Here is a 27,610-nt window from a genome sequence, read left to right as displayed (position 1 = left end):
CCTCACCTCTCCACCCACCTGGCAAACTCCTTGGCACCTGCCAGGCCCAAGCACAGTTTCTCTGGGGAAGCTCTCCCCACACTTAAGGTGGAATCAGGAACTTTCTGTTCTCTGTGCTCAAAATAGCTTAAATCTATGTTTATTAGTAGCACTCATTTTAAAATGCAACTGTTTGTCTTGACTTTAGCTCCTGTGTTCACTCACCTTGTATTTTCATGACTTATCACTGAGCTGGCACATAATATAATCACAATAAACATCTGGTGGGTGAATAAAGGTTGAATCATGAATTTGAAGGAGCATCAATTTCTACAAATACAGCCGTTTGGTTTAGTGGGTGGTTCTATTTCAACAAAAATGAATTTGTCTTTATATTCTTTATATAAAATCCACCATTGTTCCCCAAGCACTCTGTTTGTAACTTCCTAAGATCATACAACTGTTGTCAATACACAAAGGACCCCTCTTTCATTACTGATCACACTATAAATCTAGGGTAACACAAATGAGGTAGCTCTCACAACTTTTCTATATCACAGATTAGGAATTATTATCATTTGTAGCATTTCCTATAATTTCCATACAGAGTATCCTGGCCCAGTGGGGGAAAGTCATGCTGTTAATTATTTATTTTCTGGTATCTCTACTCTAATCAAAAGGATCCTCAAAAAAAAAGCAAGTAACTAGTTTTTTAAATATTAAGAAAAAAACAATCCCCATCTACTTCATTTTTGATGGCTTGATCCAGCAAGCATTTAAAAAATGAATTCTGGGGGAGTGAAATTTATATCTAATATAACATGACACACCCTTTTCCTCTTTAAAAAAAAGTCACTTTGTCACATGTAATGAGTATCTTTTAAACTGTAAGTGGATTATCTAATGTGGCCAAACACAAAACAGTAGTCAAACCTATAACTATCCTAATCCCTTAAACAATTTTTTCCTTATAAGCACATTAGATGACATGACACTAAAAATATGAGAAACATTCATAAAAAAATAACAAAACTCAAACTTTATTATAAATAATAGAAAGTAAAATTCAGAAATCTACCAACTAATGCAGGGTTCTATTTGGCCATTTCATATTATATTTAAAAATTTCTTGCGCAAAATGCTTTCCATGTAGTTTAAGTTCTTATACACATTATGTCAACAATACACATTTTTAAATGTACTTAGGACCCTAAATAATTAAAGCAAACCTGTCATTCCTCCTGCACCCCAGGATGAAGGACAGTGCAAGGGAAAAATAAAATCACTAAAATAGTCATTTATCTATTCCCTCCTAGTTCTCACCACCTCTCACACCCAACTCCAATATTCCAGTTCCTTGACTAAGCCTCCACCATAACTCTTCTAGAAAGTGGGTCGGCCCATTTAGCCAGCCACCAAAAAGAACAGTGGAGGTAACCACTGAACATTGTCGGCATGCCCTGCACCTTCTCAGACTCCATTATTTTGTTAAGATTTTGCCTGCCCATATTTTTCATCTCCTGCACCTCCCTATGAAGGCACTTTTTTTCACCCTGTACACAGATCAGTAGTATAAGCAAACACATCCAATAAGTTGGCTAGTCTACTGAAAGAAAAATGAACAAGATTTCTCAGATTTCAGTCCCAGAGGATTTAAGATCCCCCACCCCCAAATTACTACTTATTCTACCAAGCACGCGTTGGCCTTGATCTTATGCCACCTTGCCCTTCCTCTCCCAGTGCTTTTTCAAGAGCCCTATCCTTGAAAGTAAAATCGATCTTAAAAGTCCTTATGTCCCCAGAGTGCCTGCAAGTACTTAGTAGGTGCTTTGTGGATGATGGTAATAGGGACTATTTTCCTCTGTTCTCTGATTAGAAGACAGGGCCCAGAATGGTTTCCAACTCAATAATGTTCAGATCATTTTTCAACTCACACTATAATCCATTGTGGGGTGTATGTGGTGGGCAAAAAGGTTTTATCTCCAGTGTAATGCTGATCAATTCAGTAGCAGCTGCTCTAAATGTCTGGTTTAGGGAAGATAATGAGGCCACATCTGGACTCAAGAGACTGTGCACTAACGGATTAGAGATGTCTGCCACAGGCACTGGTGAGGTGTGGGGTGGTATACATGCTGAGTATCTGCCATCTTTACTCTAACCACTTAGCCAAAATCTGGATTCCAGTTAGATCAAGAACATCTTACTGGGGTGGGGGGAGGGAATGAGGGAGAGGGGGAGGGGGGGGGGTACAAAGAAAACTGGATAGAGGGTGACGGAGGACGATCTCTCTTTGGGTGATGGGTATGCAACAGAACTAAATGACAAGATAACCTGGAAATGTTTTCTTTGAATATATGTACCCTGATTTATTGATGTCACCCCATTAAAAATAAAAATTTATTTATAAAAAAAAAAAAAGAACATCTTACTGGGTAAGTTCTTTTTCCTAATTGAAACATTAGGCCAAAGATACAGGATTCAAAGTTTTCCAAGTATCTATCCATGTGTAATCCTTTTATAGAAAAGTTTGGTAAAGAATACTCTTCCTTGGTGAATCAGACTTCCAGGTCAACCTCACGCGACCCATGTTCCTTGCTCTTCCTCCAGGCACACAGTTAAGACTGTTCTCAAGAGCATTCAGCAGGAACCTTGAAAGTGCTGCTAGCTTCCACAAAAGCAAACGCAGGAAAGCTCTTTGCTCCAGAGGCGGCCTGGCCAGAACCACTGAAGGACTCCACTGACTGTGTAGCTATGCTTATTCGTTCCAGTGGACACTGCATTCTTCTGTCTATATTTCCCTTTCCTCATCCTGTGCTCTCCCAAAAATCTGTACATCAATGACAACCCCGAGAACAGGGGTGACAATATTTAGAAGATTGGGTTTCAGACATTTTCTCTTGCCAAAAAAAAAAAAAAAAAGACATTTTACAACAACGGTGAGAAGACAAATTCAACCTCTCACTATGCTAGAGTAACCAAGTGTCCTCGGGGCTTAGCACACTCAAAATAACACATCAAATCCATTCTTCTTGAGATCTTTTCCTAGTACTATTCTCCTCAGCCAGAAATATCCCTCATTTTCTTCTAATGTAAATGATCAAAGAATCCATCTCACCACTTGTATTGAAAGACGCACAGTGCAAAGTGAAGCGCATCATTAAGTGCTGACAACCTCCACTTCTAGCTTTCTAATCACATTTATTATATTTCCAAGGCAATCATCACCAATTTCCATTTCTCTAATCAAATTATATTGTTTAAAAGCCAATTTTACTTAATACTTGCTGGCCCTGCTGCACCACACTCACACACATCCCTGTTTTCTCTCCACCCCAACTCTTCCACAGCGTTCGTGCCATTAATAAACTGCTTGACAGTCTCTCTTCTGTCCTGTGACTGCGAACAGCCACTTAGGTCAGGGTCACTTCAAAGTTCCCTTTAAAAAGTTTCAGTGGTTATAATGGAATAAAAGCTTTTGAGATAAAAGTATGTTAAAATAAAAAAATAAGTAAAAATGGGCTGCTTTTCTTAAGATCTCAAGAAATAGTCTTTATTTAGTGAAAGGCCAAAGTTAATGTAGAATCTTCTAAAAGGTCCCCATGCCCCAAATACTGACAAATACTGAAATAATTTAAATAAACATCTCAAGGAGGCGGAAAGGACAGTGAACCACACATGGGCATTACAGGGCATATGGGGCAACTGACTGACAGTTCTCGACGGGCCTGAATCGGTAGTCCGGCTGAACCCGAGTCCAGAGTGTCTGGGGATTCTGAATGAGTTAACATTTTAATCCATCCCCATAATCCCTTCTTCCCTGACTTCAGACTACAGGGGCCCAGGAACCAGAGGTACAACTGCAGCTGACACAAGTCAGAAAAGCAAAAGCAGCTCACCTTGGGCCGAGACAAGGACTGACATTCTATTGTTACCTCATGCATCAGCTGAGCCTCTAAAACATATTTTTGGAAAAAAAGATTTATGAAGTTATGCGGTGCTGCAATGTATTTAAGGACAAGATAACATCATCAGGTATATGGCCAAAAGTGTGCCGTTTCATTTGGAATATTAAATCGAATAAAAATGGGCGAACAAAATTCAAAAAGACTGAAGGAAATGCATCCTTTTCAGCCGAGAGATCCAGCCTAACCTCGTCCTCGTTTCTCTACAGGACAGCACCTGCTACATAGGAGTCCAGTCCGTGGGGTGCAGAGAAAGCAAGAATGAATTAATGAAAGGCTCTGCAAACACGTTTTAAAAACCACTGACCTCAAGTTTTAAAATTCTCTTTCTAGGAAACAAACCTTAACATTATGTATCTTTATTAATTAGACATAACAAATGTACTGCATCGCCAACTTTTAACCCTTTCATTTTTGCCATAGCTTTACCTGTCTCTAACTAAAAACAAAAAGAAAGGCTACATATTCTTATCTAGCTCGAGAAATTATTTAGTTGTATAGGCAGGTACACAGTTGTGTTTCCTAATGGATGGAACAGAGTCATTGCAATGAATACATCCTTTACCTTGAACTGTGAATGAGCACCAAAAATAATTTTTTTAAATAAAAAGGAGCCTAAAAATAAGTGCTTAGGTGGAATTCTTGAACAGTAACCAGCCTTTGGATGGTGGATCTCGCTTAAAGCATCACACAACAATGTGTGTTTACATCACCCTTTTATTTCATAGTTAGAAATAATACAGTTCCACAGGGTAAATCATCAATAAATAACGATGTTTAATCATTAAACGTAAAAATCCCAACTCTTTGGCATCTGACAGGATTCTATTTCTTGTCAAACTAATGACTGTATAGATATAGTTCATCTTAGTGATCATTTGTCAATACAATATGTTACAAAGGTGCAATTTACGTTAAAGTATCAACAGCTGAAATTTTCAGCCTACCAAGAAATTTAATCAACTCAGTAAGATATGGGCCAGCTTTACCAAGGTTCTTTCACAGGGTCTGCCGCAGTGAAAGCATAATAAACGTTAATTAAGAGTTCCTAGGTTTCTCTAATATTTATTCTGCTCTAAATAGTTTGCCATTCATTCTGGCTAAAGAAAAGTCGCAACTGCACCAGGAACGGCCCATTAATTAATTAGAAGATGTTCTTATTTTATAAGCAAGACTGCTAACACCTAAGAAACTCACAACCCCTAAAATAAAATTTAAAATAAGCAGCTCTATGCTGCCAGAAATGCCAATTCAGTAATAAATTGCACCTTCAAGAGTCTAAAAAGAAAAGAAATATAAACTTTTACAAAAGGTAAGTTACATACATTTTTTCCCCCAAAATATATTCAAGAATAGTTGAGCCGCATTTGTTACTAAAGCCTGGGCAATATTTCTTTAGCAACAAATTAAACCAGTGCAACTGACATAAATTGTTAAGTAATCCAGGATTAACCCATTAAAACTGTAGAAGCACTTTAGGCTCCTACACAAATCCTAGAAACTAGAATTTCAATGAGTGCTTGTGCTGCAAAAAACTAAAACTGGAATGACCCAGCGCCATGCTGAATAGTATCACTTCTTACTGAGATTAAGCATTCAATAGTGGAAATCATGAGCTCCTCTATTAAAGTTCCATTCACTTACAGAACACGCAGATGCAAACAGTATTATGCCTATAATCCACAACTAAAAGAACCCTTTCCATGTTAAAGTTCCAGATGAGTTTTAAATTAGAAAATAAACTAGAAGAAAACTTTTTCAATTTATGAAAACTTTGTATTGGAAACTTTCTGGAAAAGCTTCCCTCCCACCTATTGTAAAATAAATACTTTGTATTCCAAATTTTATTTTATTAAGACACACGTTAATAACGCTATAAAGAAATATTTTACAGCCATAGAGATCAATAACTTTCCATGCGGAAATAAAAAGTTCATTGCTCAATCATATTATTGAGGCAAGTGAAGAAAGATTACTCTCTTGTCAATCTGAAATGTTAATTTTTTTCAGTGCAAAACCAGTTATAAAATATTTAAACTCAATATTTAAAAATAAAAAGTGGTCCAATTCAGCAATGTTCAAGTTCTAAATTTCTTAAAACAAATCATTACATACATTTTATAGTAAAATACAGAGATTAAAGAAGTACTTGAGTACTTAAGATATAAATTTCTAATGAATCATACCAAGTCAGCAACAACTCAAGCAGATAGCATTCCCAATTCAAGCGACAGAATCGTGAAGATGTTACTGTACCAAAGCCTTTTTTCCTAGCTAAGAAGCTATACAAACTAACGGTCAACATTCTGATTCTTTGTAGTTGCGTGCTCTAGAACGATTTCTCCCCAAGTACCTGTGATTTTATTTCTGTATTGGAAATTTGATCCAAACTATTTGTATGTTCCTGGAACACTTAGCTGATATAACCATCTATAATGTGAAGAGTCCTGTACAGAGTACAACAGTGGGTTTTTCTAGCCACGTGCAGGCTGCCCTAAACTGGTTTGCACACTCTGCAGGCCCTTCATGTATTATTCCTAGCAAACACGCGGTCCCCTCTGAGGGTTAGGTGTTGAAGCTGGTACTGTAGCACTTCTGTGTCAGCTGGCTCCTTGATGTTCATTTTATCTAGATTGAGGTAGTCCAGAGATTTGGAGTGAGCCCTCTTACCTTTGAGAAGACAGAGAGGCAGAGGCCCATGGAGGGCCTTATAAGGTTCATAAGGTAGAGATTTAGTGCACTTGTCTCCTGAGCTGGGCATCCGCCTTCGCCTCCGGCCATTGACAGCCGGAATCTCGTATGGCTGGTAGTACCTACTTCGGGTTTTATACAAGCGAGAGGAACGAGCAAGTCCTGCATCCAGCTGTTTGGAACGTAAGGAAGGCATGGCTTCTCCCTTACTCTCCTCACCTCCTGTGCACTTCTGGGCTAACTTCAGCAGTTCCTCACCAGTTGTAAAGCCAACCAAATAGTTAGAGTCCATGTGGAGGATCTGGTAGCCTGACACAGTCCGGCGCATCGGCGAGCACGGCGTGCTGGAGCAGCGGGGCTTCTCTGCCTCTGCCTTTCCTGGGGAGCCCACCTCGGCCACAGGCAACGGCAGGGTGCTCAGGGTACTTCTGGGCTCTCCATTAACATCTACTTCCATTTTAGGCACCAGTCTGCACACTCCTAAAAGGAGACAGACAGATTAGAAGAATGGAACGCACAGAACCTTGAGCCAAGCTAGATCATCTGAGAAGGCTCAAGGAGCATGAAATCACCCTGGCCTGAACAAATGCCAATGTACAACTGACAGTTTTCATCTGGCTCCTAAATGGAGCACGAGAGGACCACACCTTCTCTGTCTTCAGGAACCCAAAGGCAGGTTCAAGTCTGAAGCGCTAGCAAACGGTTCAGACGGAGAAACCCATAGAACACACGACTTCTCCAAATACAGAGCTCCCTTCAATCAGGCACAGTTTAGTCCTTGATGAAATATTAAGCGAATCAAATACAGAACATTAAGCAAATAAAAATAATCATACATAGTTTCACAAGAATCCGTAATATCTTTCCAACATCTTCACATTTTTCCCCATTTGATTTAGAGTAAGTGCTGAGCTCTCCCCACCAGCACATCTTTCCAGCTGTGGTGAAGGGGTACCCACTAAAGAAGATAAAAGCTGCTCCATTTCTGCAAAGACTCCAATTCAGGCCTAAAAATGTTTTCTTACAATATGGATACGTCTTAAGGGAAGGCTCCCCCAATCCTTGTTAATGGTTTTCCTTCCATATCCCCAATGACTTGTTTAAAGATAACCACTTTGTAGTTTAAAAGTTAATCCTAAATCCAATAAATCATTTTTAATATTAAGCATATATAAAATATCAGATGTTATTTTATTTGACCCTTTAATCATAAAATATACCATCTAAGATTACACTTTTTTAAACAGTTTAGTAAATGGCAGAGAATTAATAATGAATAATATTATTCATTACCATAATTGCATTACATTGTTTGGAAAACCTCACTGACAAGAAGTACCACAAATAATGGCCGGATTCTTAGAAAACTGCTGATAAGTCAAATTTTGGGAAATAATATACTAAGGGGACCTGAATGACAATGCCATTTTTGAGGAAATTTATTTCTACTTGATCCTCAATTAGAAGTAGATAACAGTTTTAGGTATCTCAGATCGCTAACCAAAATAATGTCAAGTAATAACTGATTTTAAGATTAAATATTTATTGAGGAGGGCTATTATATTAAATAATTCTTATGAATACTGACAATTTTTATGAATTCTTATGAATTCTGTAAAACAATATCTTCTCCTAATTGATACATTTCCTAAAATTTGAGTGTTAAATCCAAGCAATTAGACAGTTAAAACCACAGCCTGTGCCTTTGTCTGCATGTTACCCTTCCTGCGCTGGGAAATAAAGATCCCAGGTGCCACCCTGTCCTCACGAGGATCCACATCTCTGCACAACTGAAAACTAACATTAATAACAATTCCTGAGATAAAACAAACGCTGAAGGGATCAATACTGTTTCACTTACTTTTTATTCTAAATCATAAGACTATTTCTAATTTTAACTTAACCAAAATACCTTAGCTCCTCAACCCTTCTAGATTTCAGGTTCCTGGCTTAATTCTATTTTATTAATGTAAAAATAAGTCTGTATGGGGTTGCGTAATTTATTTCTCTGTGAAGAGGCTGGAAGTAGGTGACTACTGGCTACTTTGATATGCATACCAAAACCTCAAGATTTCCCATCTAATCAACTTTGCAGGGCTCTGTGAAGCTTCATCAAACTGGATGCTGAAGAAACGAATGTTTACACTAAGCCGAATGACAAACTAATCCCTCCTTTCTCACTAATTCTGTTGTCCAAAAGAGCACAAGAGGAAGGGTTAGGAAAGGCCTCTAACCTACATAACCTGACAGACAGGAAGTGATTCTGATACTTGACTCTGAAAGGACAAGTGGAGGAGGGTCAGTGAAGCCCAAGTAACCAGCGCTGTGGAGGAAACCCAGCACACACACAGAGTGGGCCCCACCAGGCAGAGGTACCCAGGTGGTGACACTCATGCAGTTCGTCACAGCAAGTGCCACCCTGGTCCAGGGCTCTTCCGAATCTGGCAGTCCATGACAGCCCAGGGATTCCCACCAGCCCCTGTACAGAACCTGCCTCTGGCATACTATGAACTTTCTAAAATCCACGACGCACACCCCATCCATTCTAAATTAGGTAATCATTCAAACAAAGGCTGAAAGTCGGGGTTTTGTTTTGGTTTTTTTTTGCCTATGAGGGATAAAAACTGCCAAGCAAGTTAACGGTGTACAAAGTCACAGCCAAGAGGGGTGGGCACTGGCTTCCGTGGTCAACAGGATCATCAAAAATTGGCTCCCACTCTAAGCCAATCCTGCTGCATGAAAGCAGAACATCCAGAATTCTTAGAAACTCAAGGGGTTCAGGATAAAGGACGGTAGGATCTAAAGGTTTGAGAGGAAAATGTGAAAATTATATATTAGCTAGAAAATAAGTACCTAGAAAATTAAAAAAGTGGAGTGATGATACAATGTATAAAGGTCAAATTCTGATGTGACAGGAAATAGACATGACTGTTAGATGAGTGACTATCACAGATTAAGTTTTCAGCAGCCAATAAACCATAAAAATATCACCTGGGCATGGGTAAAACTAACCAACATGGCCTTCAGGCAACCTGATAGTAACCTACAGACTTAACTGCATGTGATTTAAGAGCTCTGAAAATTTCTACCAAGCAGCCTAGTGTAAAAAACCTATACACGTTTTTATGACATGAACATACTGTTGGTAGAAAACACTACTTAACCTGAAAGTTAAAGAAATAAGCATTTCTAATATCTTCTAACAAATACTTAACTAAATAACTAAAGCCAATATGTAAAATCTCTCAATCAGTCTTGCTGCACTGAAACACAAAAACTCTTATTTTAAACATATTACATCTATAGCAGTTTCCTGATAAACTTCTCTAATAAATAATTCTAAGGGTAGGAAAACTGTTGTATTTTTTAGCTATAAAACATCAATACTTCTGCTGCTCCAAGCAACAGCACAGTCTTGAAATTAACAGGTCTTTTCCATGGTTTCACAGGTCTCTGCAGTGTACTGTCATATGTATAAGAACATCTTCAGATCTTGATACTAAAGTAGGAATGTGAATGGGGCAACCAGGACTCCTACAAATTGCTTAGATTTTTTTAAGGTCCTTTTCTACTTAAATACTGCCTTTCTAAGAACATCTATTGTGTGGCACTAAGAAAGCTAGGTGGAGGTTGGGTTTCAAACACGGGAGCAAAGATTGGCAAATATTTCATTTTTAGCTGGCTGGGTGGAATGCTGACTAAGCAGCATGTTTTCCAGTCTTCAATGTGACTCAAAACAACATTTTTATGCTGTTAAATTCCTGAGAATTTCCTGATTGAATTTAAATATTAAAACAAGATCCTGAGAGCATTACACAATCAACTTTCTCAGGTTGTCTTTTCAACTTGGCCAAAGTGGTGTAAATACTGTCCAACAGATCGTCTAGGTACTATCTAATTCTGGAAGTCCATAAAAAAGCAAAAAAGGGGGGGAGGGGTGATGCTATAAGCAATAAAGATTGAATGGTCTCAACGTCAGCGTATCTTGCTAGATATATGGCTGTCCAATATTATACTCTGAAAACTTTATTATTAAAAATCACTCATTAGTAATGAATGACAATTGGAGATTACCTGTATTTAGAAGTAATTCTTCATATTTTACCATAAAAAATCTGCTCCTGCGTTTGCTGTGTTTAACATACTTATCCATGACTAAGCATTTTGTTTCATATTCTAAAATAACCTTGTACCAAAAAGCATGCTTCCAAGATAAATGACTACAAAGCACTCTGGTATACAAAGCAGATGTGTGCAACAGGCACCACTTCTACTGCATCAACAAGAATCCATGTGAACTGAGAAATCAGGTCCAATGCTAACTCAGGTCCAATGCTAAGTTCTGCACTGCAGGGTACTAAAAATTAGAAACCAGAAATACCTTGATTGTTTCCATCAATGCCTTTCATATACAGTTTAAAACAAAAACAAAGACAGGAAACAAAATAGAAAAAGTGTTGTTATAATAACAGAAGTAGCAAAATTTCAGTGGATAGAAGAGTCTAAACCAGAAAATTCAATAAGAATAAAAAAGTCAACTTGTAGTTGAACAATGCTTTTAAAACTGAGTTTCTTAAACAAGTACCGGAACAATTGTAGTTTTTCAAACGACACCTAAGGGTTTTCAATATCACATTCTCTCACTATCCAACCAGTAACAATGGCACCGATGTATTTTTATAAAACGTATAAATAAAAAAGACTTGGCCATGTTCATAAGTACCACTATATATACATATATTTAAATATATGAGGATTGAAACTAGACATGAGACAAGCAAACACTTCACAATTTACCAGAATAAATGTACACAGTGCACACTTTAAAAACAAGGGGTGCATCATGCAATTGAGATTTTTGGCTGGAACTACAGCTAACTGATCCGAATCTCAATACACACACAGTGGGACCTGATGCACCAAGATGAACACATTTAAGACTGGGACCTGGATGGAGCTGCTCAGGTCTGAACATTCTCCAGGAGGCCAAACTTCCTACACAGCTGGCAAAAGCAGTAACACTTTGAAAATACAACCTAGATGCCCTAGCTCCTCAGACCATCTCTGAAAATAGCTGATAAGTTTCACAACTGCTTTATAAAGAATTCCTTCTGAGAAGTACTGAATGTTTCTTTTTTAAATCAGACTTATCAAAAAAAGTCAACCCTCAGTAATCAAAATACTGCTCCATATGCTTGAACTGTTTTTAGAAACATACAGCAATAAAACTTAAGAAAAAAAACCAGATATAACTGTCTAAATATACAGAACAAAAATGCCATCCCATGAACAGAATTCTTTTCAAGAGGTACCTGAAAACAAGCCATTAAGAACAGAGCCATTCCTGGGGAAATGGAATCCCCTAAGCATGCCTATTATCAGTTTAATGATATCAAGAACCATCAAATTTTAGTACAGAATCATCCTGGAGTTTATCTATCTGGAACCTCCAGTTATAGAAAAAAACCACCCCGAAGCCAGGAAGGCAAGGGCTTACCCAGAGCCTTGTGGGCAGTTCCAGGTCTCCTGGCTCCAGGCTGAGTGCTCCTCTGATTTCATCCAGCTAGGCTTCTACCACATGGTTCCACACTTGTCTACTCACTGACATCATCTAGGCAGCTGCAAGAAAATACTGATGTCTGTGCTCTATCCCAGCTTTGTGATATAATTTGTCTGGGGTGTAGCCTGGGCTCAGAAATTATTAAAAGATCCTCAGGTGATTCTAAGATGCAGACATGACTGGGAACTTGTCAGATAGAACTTACCTGACAAAAGAATTTCACCCCTGCAAGTTCCTGCCTTTTTTATTTTTATTTTTTTCTTCTTTTCCAAGTGAGAGAAGGGGAGATAGACAGACTTCCCACATGTGCCCCAACCAGGTTCCACTTGGCAACCCCCATCTGGGGCCAATGCTCTGCCCATCTAGGACCATGCTCACAACCAAGCTATTTTTAGTGCCTGAGGTGGAGGCTCCACAGAGCCATCCTCAGCACTTGGGGCCAATGAGTTCAAACCAACTGAGCCATGGCTGCAGGAGGAGAAGAGGAAGGGGGAGGGGAAGGGGTGGAGAAGCAGATGGTCATTTCTCCTGTCTTCCCTGACTGGGAATTGAACCCAGGACATACACAATCTGGGCCAAAGCTCTACCTCTGGGCCAACCAACCAGCCAGGGCCAGGTTACTGCCTTCTTAAAACAAACAAAAAAATCAATAATTATAGTCATGCTAGTGACCAGCAGTTTTGCTGCTTCCACTTGCTAACAACCTATCCTATCCCTAAGGCCTTCAAGTTTACTGTTCCTAAACCATTGTGGGCTTTAAAAATATTGCCAACCAAACTTGTTAAAACTAGATATAAAATAAAACTAAATCTGTACTGAATGAGAATCATGTTCCTTCATCTGCATACATGCTGGTAGTTATTTTAGCTTCTTTAGAAGCCTCTGTCAGGTACAGCCCCTTTGGAAAACAGTTTGACAATTTCTTAAAATTTAAATAAATGCTTAAACTACCCACGTACCTGACTTGTAGATAGTAACCTAGGAAACATGAAAATATACGTTCATACGAAGACCTGAATGTAAATGTTTTTAACAGCTTCCTTCATAATTACCAAAAACGAGAAACAATGGAAATGTCCACCAGCAGGAAAATGGATAAACTGTACTCCATGCATACACTACAACGCCACTCGGCAATGGAAAGGAGCAAACCAGGAGCACGGAGAGGGAAAGAAGCAGACAGAAAAGGCTACGTACTGAGTGATTCCACTTACATGACATTCTGGAGGAGGCAAGACTATTGGGACAGAAATCAATGGCTGCTAAGGACTAAGGCTGGGGGAAGGGGACGCATTCCAGAGGGGTACAAGGGAATTTTGGAAGGTGATAAAAACATTCTATATATTGACTGACTGTAGTGGTTATCACACAACTGGATATATTTGTCAAAACTCATCAAGCTCCATTCCTCAAAAGGGTTAATTTTACTGTGTATAAATTATACTTTGATAACTCTGACTTTAAAAGTAAAAGAAGCTTTCATATATTTCCAAGTATTCAATGGTTCTCCAAATTTTTGAATTTTTCTATTCCTGTAGCTACAGGAATGTGTGTGCGTGCTTGTATCTATATGCATATGTGTACAGATGTATGTGGTATACATATATAGTTAGATACAGAAATAAAAGGACAGTCTAACAGAGCTACAAAAGGGGAAATGAACCAACCTGAAATAGTAACTTACTTGTCACTTAACATATTCAAACTTAGACTGGATAACCATTAAGATACCTTCTGATTCTGAGAATATACAATTTGAAGAATTTTAAAAACTGGAGGGCCAAATTTTGTGCTTTATTTCAGTTGTATGAGTTAGTGACTCAGTTACATTCTCATTAAATATCCCCTAAAAAAAAGTACTTTGTGCTTATGGTTTTCAAACTCCTTGCTCTTTTCTTCAAAACAAAATTGTAGTAATGTTTCCAATTCTTTAATGTTTTAGGATGAATTTTCATAGATTTACCAGGCTACATCTACTTAATAAACAAAACTGTGTTTCTCCATCATCCCTTTGAATCATTCTACTTCTGACTGATAATATGGAATCACTTTTATAAAACTGCCTTTTTTCAAGGATTATGGCCATCTAAATAGTTCTAAGGAAGTACCTACAAAGATATTGGCCATTTAGAATCACATAACAAAATATAAACTCACTCTAGTTTCTAAATGTTAAAGAATTTAAAAGATTATCAAGTTTTTTGCCATTCAAAGATATGGAGCCACATGAACCATTATGTCAGCACAGATACAGATGACATACTGAAAAAGGACAACTAAAGGAGAACAATAGCATTGCATATTTCTTTTTTTCAATTTTAGTGAGAGGAAGGGAGGCAGAAAGACTGACTCTCACATGCTCCTCAACCAGGATCTACCCGGCAAGCCTACTCGGAGCTGATACTCTGCCCATGTAGAGCCCTGCTCCGCTGCTCGGCAACAGTAATTTTTTCAGCACCTGAGGCAGAGGCCATGGAGCTATCCTCAGCGCCCGGGCCAACTTGCTCAAACAGAGCCATGGCTGTAGGAGCAGGAGAGAGAGAGAGAGAGAGAGAGAGAGAGAGAGAGAGAGAAAGAAAGAAAGAGAAGGGGAAGGGGTGGAGTAGCAGATGGTCGCTTCTCCTGTGTGCCCTGACCGGGAATAGAAGCTGGGAAATCCACATGCTGGCCCAACGCTCTACCAGTGAGCCAACCAGGGCCAGCATTGCATATTTTTAACAGTTTAAATTCATGATGTGATAAAAGGAATGTTATACTTGGTTATTTGACTTAAGTGAAAATCATATTCCTTTCAGTTACCTCTTTGCCATTCATTATGTACAATAATATACAACTAGAACCTTTTGCAAATTGCTTTGCCAAGCTTTGGAGACTAATGTTTTTACTAAAATTTCCCTGAGACTTGAGCAAATACCTCTTAACTACTATATTTTGAAATATTCCATAAAACTTTCATCTTATGAAAATGAAAAAAAATGGAAATCTACTCAATCAAAACGTCAAAAATTTCAAACATGAAGGTAAGCGTTTTGCAACAATTTCAGTTATCACCACTAAAAATTTCATAACTGTAGCACGCATATTTGCAATAATACACTGAGATTTCACACTTATCTGTTCATGTAGTCCTTAAAACACATTATGGTATTACATTCATACAACTGGTTAACAAACAGAAAAAGCAAAATAAAAACATAACTTACCAGACTAAATCCCCGAAGATGTCACTGTACAATTTCCAATGAATCCCAAGGGAACACAGGCATAATAATTCTTCTGTTCTACTCCAGATACTAAACATGAGATACAAAAATAAACCTTTAATTTAACAAATAACAAAACTTATAAAGCAATTACATCAATTCTAACTGCAAACCAGGATGAAACTAGCAGGAAATACTAATAGCAGCTACAGGTTATACAGGATACAATATTAATTAATTCATTTAAAGTACTTTTGAATTTGTTCAGCTAAATTAAACCTCAAACATTTTATCAAGCTTGTTTCCTTTGTGTTCTGTTGCTTAAGCTCTCCTTGGAGAGTAAGAGCAGCTAACTGTGCTAAATCTTAGGGATTTAAATATTGGTTCCACTCGCCCTAGTCATATTCATGGGTTCAACAGACTCAGTCCCCTGAAAAAATAGCCCTGAGCATGGGTCAAAAGAACAGCCTTGCTAAGGCCTCTCTGCCTCTCGACCTCGCATAAACAGCAATCCTCAAAATGAGGACAACAGCACCCTTCCCCCATCGTACAGTCACGTGGACCAAACGAGGTGCAGCAGGTGAACGCAAGCACTCCGCATGTCACAGAGCCCTTTACGGTGTGTGATGTTATTGTGCAATTAATTTTTGGTGTCTACTCATTCTAGCCACAAAATAGCAATAAAAATCCTTCATAAGACTGCTCTGAGGCAAATGATCGGAAGGCTCTTGGAAGGCGTTAAAAAGAAAAAAGAACTTGAAAAAACACTTCTTTAGATGCTTTTAGCATCTTCCCTGTGCTTTTCCCCTTACCTAGGGAGATAACAATGCAAAGACTCTATCGTTATCACCTAGTTTGGGTTAGTTTCTTAGACCAAGAGAACTCCCCCAAGTCCTTTCCTCTTGTAAAGGTTTCTTTGGTTGTTGGGTTTCCTTTTGTGTCTAACGTTGGGGATGGGGGTGGGGGCTAGGCCTCCAACCAAGTGGACATATTTTACCTACATCAGTGTAGAGAGTCAGAAGTGGCAACAATCCAAAAGAAAAGAAATAGCAAGGGAAAGGCAAGGAGTCTGCCATTTCATTCCTTTCCTTACCAGCCCAGAAGAGTTTTATTCAAAGGAAACGCACAATCACAGCTAAGGGACAGGAACCGTCATTTCAAGAATCTGACATATTAAGACTTGGTTCTACTTCATCAGCAAAGCCTCTGGTTTAAACATAAAGTGAACTGTAATGTGACAATAATGGTTCCCTAACAATAAAAATTTTCATTTGAAATAATCACTTCCAAAGAATTTTCCCAATACTAATGTTATAAATTATAAAGTTCAAGTTGGCTTCTTATTTAAGTAAATGGATTTTTAATGAGGAAGGGAAATAAAAACAAACTAATATTTTCAAGCACCTTCTCTATGTCAAATGTTGTACTCAATTTAATCTTAACTACTACTCCATGAGAAAAATATTATCCCCACTGCCAAGTATTTGATCAAGTACTACCATTTGAGAGTCAGAGCAGGAATCTGAACCCCAATCCGTCTGTCTCCAGAGCCTGTTGACATTGCTTTATATATGAAAGGTCATTCCAGATTTGAAAGCAGAGAAGTCTTACAGTAATTATCTAATAATTCTTGCACTGGAGCTGACGTAGCAGCTTAGGCAATGGTCGGTAATTTCATAGTAAACAAAATATAGTAACTGATTATCCCTATTATGCCAGTGCCAAGCCAAAAATAGAACATAAACACAGAGTCCAAGGGAGCCACAGCTGGGCGAAACCAAGGTGCAGGAGCTCGACTCCACGTCTCATTTTTACTCATTTCTCACTCTGCTCACTGTTTTGTGTGTAACTACCTGCTACCTGTACACAGGCGCTAAGAAAATGGTGATGGTGAAATAAAGAAAAAAATTTGAAAATTAAAAGAACAAGGCCAGAAACTAATAAAAGAATATTCCTTCTTTAAGAGACTGCCTATAAAAGAATCCAGTAAAAAATTACAGTAACCCCATCTCCCATCAGAAACAAAATATTGTACTATGAAAGTGCCCAAAATATACTTTTGAAATAACATTTTTAGAACACTTTAAACATCTATAAATCTCTAACACTTGCAGTTGATTCTGGGCAATGTTTTGAACGTGAAGGCTTGGCAAGGTATCAACGGATCTCCTCTCAAAAACAATCGGCGAAAAGTAAAAGAACTCATGGGAAATTCCCACCAGATGAACTAAATGCTGCATGGAAATCCAAATTCAAATAGAGCAAAGGCTAGACTATATCATGCTTCCAGCTATAAGCAAACAAAAAAACCAGAAAGCCCTGTGACTTTATCCTGTAAGCGATGAAAATGGGAAAATTAAGCATGGTCAAGAGCTGTCCACAGGCCTCTGGATAGGACAACCATGTGACTCAGCAAAAGACATCAACCTTAGACTGTAAATGAGGCTTCCACAAATAGAAAAGTTTGCAAACATTAACTAGCAAGTGTGTCAAATTTCTCAGGCAAGATGATAGATATCACCAGAGGTAAATAAAGAAGAATGCCCTTCCAAAGTAAAGTGGCCACCTATCTCAGGTCATATACTAGGGCCCTGGCATAATTTATTTACAGCACCCCCTTTATGTCACAAAAGTGTCCCTGTTTGGCAATTACATTTCTATCCTACTCAAAAGTAACACATAACAATGGTAAAGCAATGCCTTAATAGGAAGGAAGGACCCTCTGCTTGCATAATGGCTTCCCATACAGGTTTGAGGAGTATTTGTTTGGGTGTATTCACTTAGCCATTTAATTATTCACTTACTCATTCAACAATATTTTGAGTCTTATTATGCCCCAGCACTGTACACGCACGGGGACACTAGGCAAGAGGGGAAGACAGACACAGGAATACACAAATCTAACAGCGATCACAGCAAACCCAAATGGCGCTGGGAACCCAGAGAAGGGTGTGATTTTCCCAAAAATATAGAAAGTTCCAGATGGAAATGTTTAAGCCCATACAAAATAAGCCATAAAACTCAGGCTTCAGTATAGATCTACTAACGAAACAGCAATGAGAAAATATTTTAACAAAATCTATCATTTGCAAATTACAAAGGAATCCCAGCACACAGTCATTGTGAATTTTGGTAAATAAATCCCACTAATCATTAAAAATCGTATTATGAAAAGTAAGATAAATTTCAGGCAAAGAAAACTGATAGAGAAGTTATTGGTTCTAGAACCCATACAACACACAGTGAAAATAATGAAAACAGGTAGTACTTGTCAGAGTTGCTATTTGAAAAGAGACCAATAACGAAAAATCACTTAGAAAAAAAAAAATGATAATTTTCAAAAGTTCCAGTGAGACTAATGAAAACATTTTGTCCTCACTCATCTCAAAGAGCACTCTAAAACACTAAAAGGGAGAAGGAGCAAAACACTCTCAAGTAACAAACACTGAGCAGAAATAAAATGATTTAACAACACGAGCAATGAAGACAAAATGTTGAGCTGTTGCATACATGCTCATCTTAAAGTTTACTTTAAATTACTCTTACTTTTTCATTTATAATTTATAAAAACTAAATCAGCAGTAATGTTTTAAGAAGAGTTAAGTAGGGTGTAACTTCCTGAAACCACTCTTGACCTTACAAACAAATCATTAACCTCCAACGGTGGGTAAGACAACTTGTAACAAGTTCAATAAGACAAAAACGTGTTTCTCTAATATCAGTACTTTTCACAGCAACCCCTTAAAGTGCAACATGCATTTTCTATTTCTGCTAGTAGAAATTAAAGCTAGATTATCACTGTCTTATCATTAGATGAAATCATCCTTCTACCTATTTTAGAAAATCCTCAATTTCACTACAAATATGGCTGAGGGTAACTAGAACTGCAGGTCTACGTGAAATCTTTCCAAGAAATTGGCCTCTTTGGAAGTATGACCAAAATGGGACAGTTGTACACAGTAGAATTGGCTAAAGTTCCAGATGAAAGCTTAGAACTGGGAACTTATCTTTGTAGACCAGTGACAAAATCTGAGTTGTCTCTGGAAGAGAAGACCTGATCACCACCCATCTTCCCAGGATAAAAATCAGCAAAGAAAACTTAAATCCTGTATATACAGTTTTGTTATTCCCACAAAATACTTAAAAGTTAATGTGTACAATGCCTCTCCAGGTATATACAATTACACAGAAAAAAGAAAGTAACTGACTATATCTGTAAAGTCAATAAATGTCCTATACCTAATAATTGTTGCTACTAAACAGGCTCATCTGCAATTAAACTGTTGGCAGAAGCATATTCTACTCATCAGTTCTTGTCAAATAAAGAGATTACTGCCTTACATTTCATTTTGGTCATTTTATTAAGTTTATAATGCATACACAGGTACATAAACTCTAAGAAATCTGTGAAACACTCATTAAACATAATTATGTAAGCATAAATCATGGTCCTGAATTAAAGTACCAAAAGCTTCTGCAATAATAACCAGTACTGTATTTTAACATAACTGGACAAATAAACTTTAGGAAGAGGTCATTTCTATCTCTCTAGTGTCTAACATGCTCTACACAGCCTTAAAATCAAACCAAGTAACAACTCTAAATTGTTGTGTAACTCATCTGAGAAAATAAAATAAAATGAAGAGTCTACTAACATCAAAAATATTGTGCAAGAATTGTTCCTTCAGCTAGGAGTAACAAGCACGCTATGAAATGCTTCTGCCTCCATTCTTCCAATTCCTCAAACGACTAAAAACTTCCCAGCCCGTTTTGCCAGTGCACCAGCGCCATACATATACACACTCAGCATCTTGACTCGACACAAATTACTAACCCACTGGGGGCCAACTGGCGTGGGGAAAGAAGCAGGAAGATCCTAAGGACCTCAAACACTTGCAAGGGGAAAAGGACGGGGCCATCATTTCCTTAGTGTTCTCATCTTTCTGACAGAAATTTGCAGATTCCACCACTAGAGAGAGTTTGGCAGCTTCACAATGGGGCCGCCTGCTCAAGGTCTGACTGTCGTTCGCCTGGAAATCCCTTTCCCCCGCTTCCCACCCGCCCCGAGGTCCACCGCGACAGGTGGGGCGAGGGCGACGATGCCCAGCGACATCTGCCGCTTTCGCTTCAGGCCAGCACCGACGCCAAACCCCACGCGCGCCGCCGGCCCAGGCCGGTACCCCGCCCCGCCGCCCCCGCGGACCGCGGCAGCCGCCCCCCGCCCAGATTGCTGCGCGCGAGGGGCCGGCGAGATAAGACCGCAGGGCTCGCCCACAGGGACTATCTGGCCCGGGCAGTCGCACCGGGCGGGCGGCCGGGCACGCGGCCACCGAGCAGCAGGCCCGGGAAAGAGCTACTTTTCAATGGGGCCCCAGGCTTGCTGCCCCTGCGGAGCGGGGACGGCGGTCAAACGGCGAGCGTGCGCGCCAGAGCGCCCCGACTTCCGCGCCGCCGCACCCCGGGAGACGGCAGGTCGCCGAGTCCCCGGAGCTCCGGCGAGCACGCCGCGCGCACACGGGGCGCACGCCCCCGCACTCACGCCCGCCGCACACTCGGCGTCTCCGGCCCCACCCCTGTGCGGGGCACCGCGGGCTGCCCTCCCGCACGCTCCCGGCCAGGACCCCACCCAGCTCACCAGACCCCAGCCACGGCTCCAGGCAGCGGCCCGCCGAGGGCTCGCTGCGGCCGCCCATCCCGGAGGCCCGCCCGGCCGCGGTGCACCAGCACGGCGCGGGCTCCGCGCGCCCGGCCGCGGCACGAGGCTGGGAGGAAGGGGCGGCGCCGCGACTGGGGCTGACACCGAGGATCGGTTACTGGGGCACCCCCCACCACCACCCCACCCGTCACCACCTTTTCTGCAGCACAAAAGGTTGCAGACGGAACCGCTGTCCCCGTGCAACCTACCGAGGGGTCACAGCTTCGCCGCCCCGCCGTGCCCGGGGCCGCGGAGCCCGAGACAAGGGCGGGAGAAGCGCAGGACTACGGTGCCGAGATCCGGGCGGAGGCCGCCAGCGGAGCCAGCCGGGTACCCTCTCCTCTCCCACAGCGCTCAGCGCCAGCTACCGCCCGGCGCAGTCCCCGCCTCCTTCTCCCCCTCCGCCCGCTTCCCGCCCTCCTCCCGCGGGCTGCAGAGGCTCAGCCCGTCAGCGCCGAGCCCGCCTCCAGCGCCGGGCCCAGGCACCCGGGAGGCCTGGTGAAGTTGGCTCGAGGGGCGGAGTCGTCACACCCCCTACCCAGCCCAGACCTGGCGATCCAACTGCGGAGCATGGCCATACCAACTCATCAACTCACCGACCCAGCACCACTCAGCTTTCCCCAGATAAGTCGTGTGGTGATTGTCATTTATGGGTTTCTACTTAAAGAATTCAGCACTGAGCAGAAGTGGAGAAGACTAGAGACCCATGAAATTACAAATTATAAAATCAATTTTAGGAAAGTGCTAAATATGTAGGGAAAGGGGAGGGAATTCAAAGTGATACCGAGTGGATTAGCTATTCTTGAATCTTCAGACTTGATTTTTTCCATTCTTATAAGAAACTATTTTCTCTGATCCAGATTTTCTATTACCAGTTCCTTTACATCTCCTCTGCCAAACCAGTAAATAAACTCGGCAATAAGAATATTTACTAATGTCTATATAGCTCTCACTGTGTGCCAGAAGTTATTACTTGTGGTTTCAAATTTACAACTCACAACGATTCTATAAGTTAGTGACCAATTTTGATTCATATTTTAAAGACAGAGAAAACTGAAGTAACTTCCTTGAGGTCACACACCTAGGCAGTGGAACCTTAGAATTGGTTATGTTGCTAATTTATGTACCATTCTCAATCCAAGAGACTTTGTTGTTCTTTTTTATTTTTTAATAAAATGATTTATCTAAAATAAAAGGCATAAATTTGGTGTAAATTAATACAAATTTAGACAAATCTTGATTCAAACATGTTCCAAAATCTATATATGCCCCTGATAATATATATGCAAATAAATAAATCTGAACACTCCTACTTGAACAACATGGTGCTTGAAGGCTTCTTATCTAGAAGACATTTTATAGTACTATGTGTGTCCTAAAATAAGTAAGGGAATATAGAGGGAGAAGGAAATTTTGATTAATATTCTCTAAAGAATAATTTTAGAAAACATAAATCACTTTATTTCCAATATCAATAAGTATATAACTTCTCTAACCTAGAACCTGATACTACATAATATGTGTTGAATAAATGAATGGACTTTGTTTTGCATCTATAATTTAGGAGAACACACTGAAAGTTATTTCAGATTATAATCTAATGATCATTTTCATAAAACCATCTCCAAAACACTGAATGTATTATATTCAGAAATTTACTTTTATTCTGCCCTGTCTGGAATTTTGTAACCTTTTCAGAAGACTGCCTTGTACTTGCACTTTGCTCTGAAAGTTTGGCATTGTTCTTTGGCCAAAAGCAATAAAGTTCTGCTTTGCCTTTAAGTTTATTAGGCTCAGGGTTAGCCCTCTTGAGAGGGCATTGTCACCAAATTGCATCTCCTTCTGGGTGGTGCTCCATGCATTCTAGCTCTGACTACTCACCCAGGCACAACTTCAGTCAGTCCTGAAGTGTCACAAAGAACACCTAATAAACCAATTCACCAGGCAGTTAATGGCTGATAACAGCTTTATGTGCAGGCCCTGCCTTCCATATCTGTGCCAACAATGACTCTGAATGAGTACTGTCTTCATTCAGATAGGTTGTGGCTTGCAAAGGCTGCGTCTGAGGTGTGTATGGGTGGCGAGAGTCAAGCATAAGCCCTTCCCAGGGCTTTTGTATGTTCTGTGAAGATCTATTCAATCTATTTTTTTAAGGCATGCTTATAAAGAATTAGGAACAAACAGAACAATTCTTGTGATCTGAAAGGCCTTCTGAGTCAGGGGAGTCAGATACTCCAGCTCCAATGCCCCTGTGTAAGTTCCATTTTTGTCTTCCATCTTTGTCTCAAGACATCCTTCCCACAAAATCATTTTAAAATGATGGTTTTTTGGAAAGGATCATACTTTTTTAAATTTCCCATTCCCCATTTCTTCCTCTTTGGCAATCACCAGCTTATTTTCTTTCTTTTTATTTTTTTAATGCCGTGTGTGTGTGTGTGTGTGTGTGTGTGTGTGTGTGTGTGTGTGTCAGAGACAGAGAGATGGATAGACAGACAGGAAGAAGAGAGATGAGAAGCATCTGCTCTTTGTTGCAGCACCTTAGTCGTTCATTGATTGCTTTCTCATATGTGCCTTGACAGGGAGGGGGGCTACAGCAGAGCGAGTGATGCCTTGCTCAAGCCAGCGACCTTTGAGCTCAAGCCAGCGACCATGGGGTCATGTCTATGATCCCATGCTCAAGCCAGTGACCCTGACCACCAGCTTATTTTCTATATTTATGGGTTTGTTTCTGTTTTGTTTTTTACTGCTGCAAAATATTCCATTTTATACTCATGTGCGCGTGCGCACACACACACACATACACACACACACACCTTGGACATCACTTACTAGTAATGCCGCAGTGAACATAGGGGTGCATATATCTTTCTAAATCAGTGGTTTTGTTTTCTTTAGGTAAATACCTAGAAGTAGAATTTCTGGATTGTATGACATCTCTATTTATAATTTTTTGAGGAACCGTCATACTGTTTTCCATAGTGGCTGCACTAATTTACAATACCGACGATGTACAAGAATTCCCTTTTCTCCACTTCGTCGCCAGCACTTGTTGTTGATTTATTGATGAAAGCTACTCTGATGTGTGAGGTGATATCTCATTGTGGTTTCGACTTGCATTTCCTTGATGATTAGTAATGTCGAGTATCTTTTCATATATCTTCTGGCCATTTGTATGTCCTCTTAGGAGAAATGTCTAATCGGATTTTCTGTCTATCAGTGTAAATAGTGTCACCTAGCAAACAGTCAGCTAGGAAGAACAGGTTGAGTAGACTTGATAATATAGTGAATATAAAACAGAAACTACAAAGCCAGTTGTGCAAGAGATACCACATCTCTACCTTTTCTCTAAACCCACTTGTTTCAAGCTGGGACTAACCAGGAAATTAGAGACTACTCTAAGTATTTACAAAGAAAATTAAATGCAAGGAATTAATAACACAGGCAATGAAATAACTCAGAAGCTAAAAAGGGGCTGGTGAGGTAGTCCAGAAATTAGCATAGCTGGAGAAATAAAGGGAGGAGGCAGGGCTCCTGGAAACCAGGGGTCAGGCAGTATGGCCCACGTGGTCAGGCAGTATGGCCCACATGGTGAGAGCCGCTGGGCAGAGGAGAGACAGCCAATGCCGAAGGATTTGTCTATGGCACGGAAAAGGGCGAAACATACCATAGACTCTCTTCTCCTCCTGCCCTCCAATATCCTGCCAGCGCCTTCCAGTTAGCCAGACCTGGACACCAGCTGCCATAACAGCCAGGAAGAAAGCCTGCAAGCCTGCAACATAGAGGCGAGTAGAAGAAGGGCAGAGAATGTGAATGTGAGGGCAGACTGGCCCCAGACCAGTACAGCATTTTATTTCACTTTCAAGACATCCGTCTTTCCAAGATTTTTCCACACTCTCTCGGGTAGGGTCAAAGTTCCAAGAGCATATGTCATGCCAGGCCCTGAGTAGGTGGTGAAGACAGGCAGTAAGAAGAAGTCTTGGTTTATATCAGGGGTCGGGAACCTATGGCTCGTAAGCCAGTTGTGGCTCTTTTGATGGCTGCATCTGGCTCGCAGACAAATCTTTAATAAAAAAATAATGTTAAAAATATAAACATTCTCATGTATATCCATTCATTTCCTACCGCTCATATTCATGGTTGCAGGTGGCTGGAGCCAATCACAGCTGTCCTCCGGGAGAACACCATATTTTTATTGGATAATGCGTAACGTACACGGGTCGTTGTATGGCTCTCACAGAATTACATTTTAAAATATGTGGCGTTCATGGCTCTCTCAGCCAAAAAGGTTCCTGACCCCTGGTTTATACTCATCTGTCGACAGAGGTTTCTGTTCTTCCCCAGGGCTGCCACCTATGGCTAAATGCTGCAGTGCACAACAGGTCCATGGATGGGGTGGTTCTTAGCTCCTCCCTTCAGCTCTCTCCTGCTCCACCACCACACTAAAGAATGTCTCTATGGTCTGGGGCCATCCTGATAAGCTCTGTCAGTCATTTATATATAGAGTCCTAGATCAAATATAATGATATAGGTAAGTTCAAAGAGAAAGGATGGAAAAAAGATATGTCATGCAAACACTGTTGTAAACAAAGCAAGAGTAGCTATATTAATATCAAATAAATTAGATTTCAGAGCAAAGAAAATTACTAGAAACAGAAAGGGATGTTATATAATGATCAAATGGTCCATATGCCCAGAAGACAAATGTATATACACAAAACTGCAGTTATAAAATATGTAAAATAAAGGCTGATAGAACTGAACAGAGAAATGGGCAAATATACAATTGTAGTTGAAGATTTCCACACCCCTCTACTAACAATTGATAGAATACCTAGATAATAAGTCAGCAAGGATCAACAATACCATCAACCAAGAGGATATACACAAAAATTAGGGGATATTCTATTGCTTCATATTCATTTTGAAATATCCCCTAATTTTTGTGAGCAGTATATCTGACATCTCTGGAATATTTCCTCCAAGAATAGAAGAATGCACCATATTTGAAATGCTTGTGGGATATATACCAAGATAGACCATATCCTGGTTCACAAAACAAATCTCAGCAAATTTAAGAGTTGAAATTATACAGTATCTTCTCCAACTACAATGGAATCAAACTACAAATGAATAACAGAAAGATAAGAGGAAAATGCCCAAACACTTGGAATAAAACAACAAACTTCTAAATAATTCATGAGTCAAGGAAGAAGTCTCAAGGAAAATAAAAAATATATACATTTAACTGAACAAAGGTCAAGATACAACATGTCAAAATGTGTGGCACACAAGTAAAGCAGTGCTGTGAAGGAAATTTATCCCATTGAATGGGTACATTAGAAAAGAGAAAGATCTCAGATCAATAACCTAAGTTCCTATCTCAAGAACCTGAAACAAGGAGAGCAAAATAAATCCAAAGCAAGCAGAAGGGAAGAAATAGTAAAGATAAGAGCAGAAATCAATGAAATTGAAATAGAAAAATAATAGAGAAAATAAATGAAACAGAAAGCTGGTTCTTTGAAAGGATCAATAAAATTGACAAAACTAACAACAAAACGGAGGAGACCTTCATGACCTATATCAGAATAAAACAGATGTCACTGCAGACCCTACAGACATTTTAAGAAAGGACAATAAGGAACTATTATGAACAACTCTACACATTAGTTTTATAGCTCAAATAAAAATTGCCAATTCCTTGAAAAATACAAACTACCACAACTCATCCAACATGAAATAGATAATATAAACAGCCATATAACTATCAAGGGAATTTAATTCATAATTTTAAAACTTTACCCCAGACAGAGACAATACCTGGGCCAGGGGAACTCTTGAGGAACTCTGACATATATTTGAATGAGAATTAACACCACTTCTGCACAATCTTTTACAGAAGCTGGAGCTAGAATGAATACTTCTTAATTAATTTTATGAAGCTAATGTCACTCTGATACAAAGCTAGAAAAAGGCACTATTATAAAAGAAACCTTCAGGCAAATATCTCTTGGTAAATATAGATGGCAAAACTGCCCAACAAAATATAAGGAAATAAATTTCAGCCATATATAAAAAGAAATATACACTATGACTTAGTTTATTCCAGGGATGCAAGGTCGGTTTCATATTCAAAAATCAATCAATGTTATCCACCACAGTAATAGACTAAAGTAGAAAATGCATATGACCTCATCAATACTTAAAGCAAGAATAAAATGTGAGGAATCAGTCTATCCAATTGCATCTTATAAACAAGACCAGTAGAACAGTATAGAGAACACAGAAATAGACTTACAGACATATGCCAAACTGATATTTGACACAGAAACAAAAGCAATTCAATGGAAGGAAGATGCCTTTACAACAATAATACTGGAACAATTGGAAATATACAGGCAAAAATAAATTTCTTTGATCCTCCACCTTAGTTTCACACTCTACACAAACAACTAAAAGTGAATCATGGACTTAAGTTTAAAACATAAACTAAAAACCTTTTAGAAAAGGTAAACTTCTACCC

General features: G+C 39.6%; 1 protein-coding gene across 7 annotated transcripts in view; it reads right to left on the bottom strand.

Moving 5' to 3' along the window:
* Positions 1–4,640: 4,640 nt before the first annotated feature.
* Positions 4,641–27,610, bottom strand: part of MACIR (macrophage immunometabolism regulator) — a 63,408-nt gene continuing 40,438 nt past the window's right edge. The window contains exons 1-4 of one of the 7 annotated variants that reach the window (XM_066381952.1): positions 21,300–21,629; positions 15,396–15,485; positions 12,130–12,251; positions 4,641–7,112 (exon numbers count right to left, since the gene is read on the bottom strand). In XM_066381952.1, coding sequence (XP_066238049.1) covers positions 6,466–7,089 — 624 coding nt within the window. In that variant the 5' untranslated portion in view covers positions 7,090–7,112; positions 12,130–12,251; positions 15,396–15,485; positions 21,300–21,629 and the 3' untranslated portion in view covers positions 4,641–6,465. Of the gene's footprint in view, positions 7,113–12,129; positions 12,252–15,395; positions 15,486–20,229; positions 20,464–21,030; positions 21,175–21,299; positions 21,630–27,610 lie in introns of those variants that run through there. The other 6 variants (XM_066381956.1, XM_066381957.1, XM_066381951.1 and 3 more) reach the window with 6 other exon arrangements.

This window comes from Saccopteryx leptura, chromosome 4 (genome assembly GCF_036850995.1).
Source record: "Saccopteryx leptura isolate mSacLep1 chromosome 4, mSacLep1_pri_phased_curated, whole genome shotgun sequence".
Classification (NCBI taxonomy): domain Eukaryota; kingdom Metazoa; phylum Chordata; class Mammalia; order Chiroptera; family Emballonuridae; genus Saccopteryx; species Saccopteryx leptura.
This window is presented reverse-complemented; position numbering and strand designations above follow the sequence as displayed.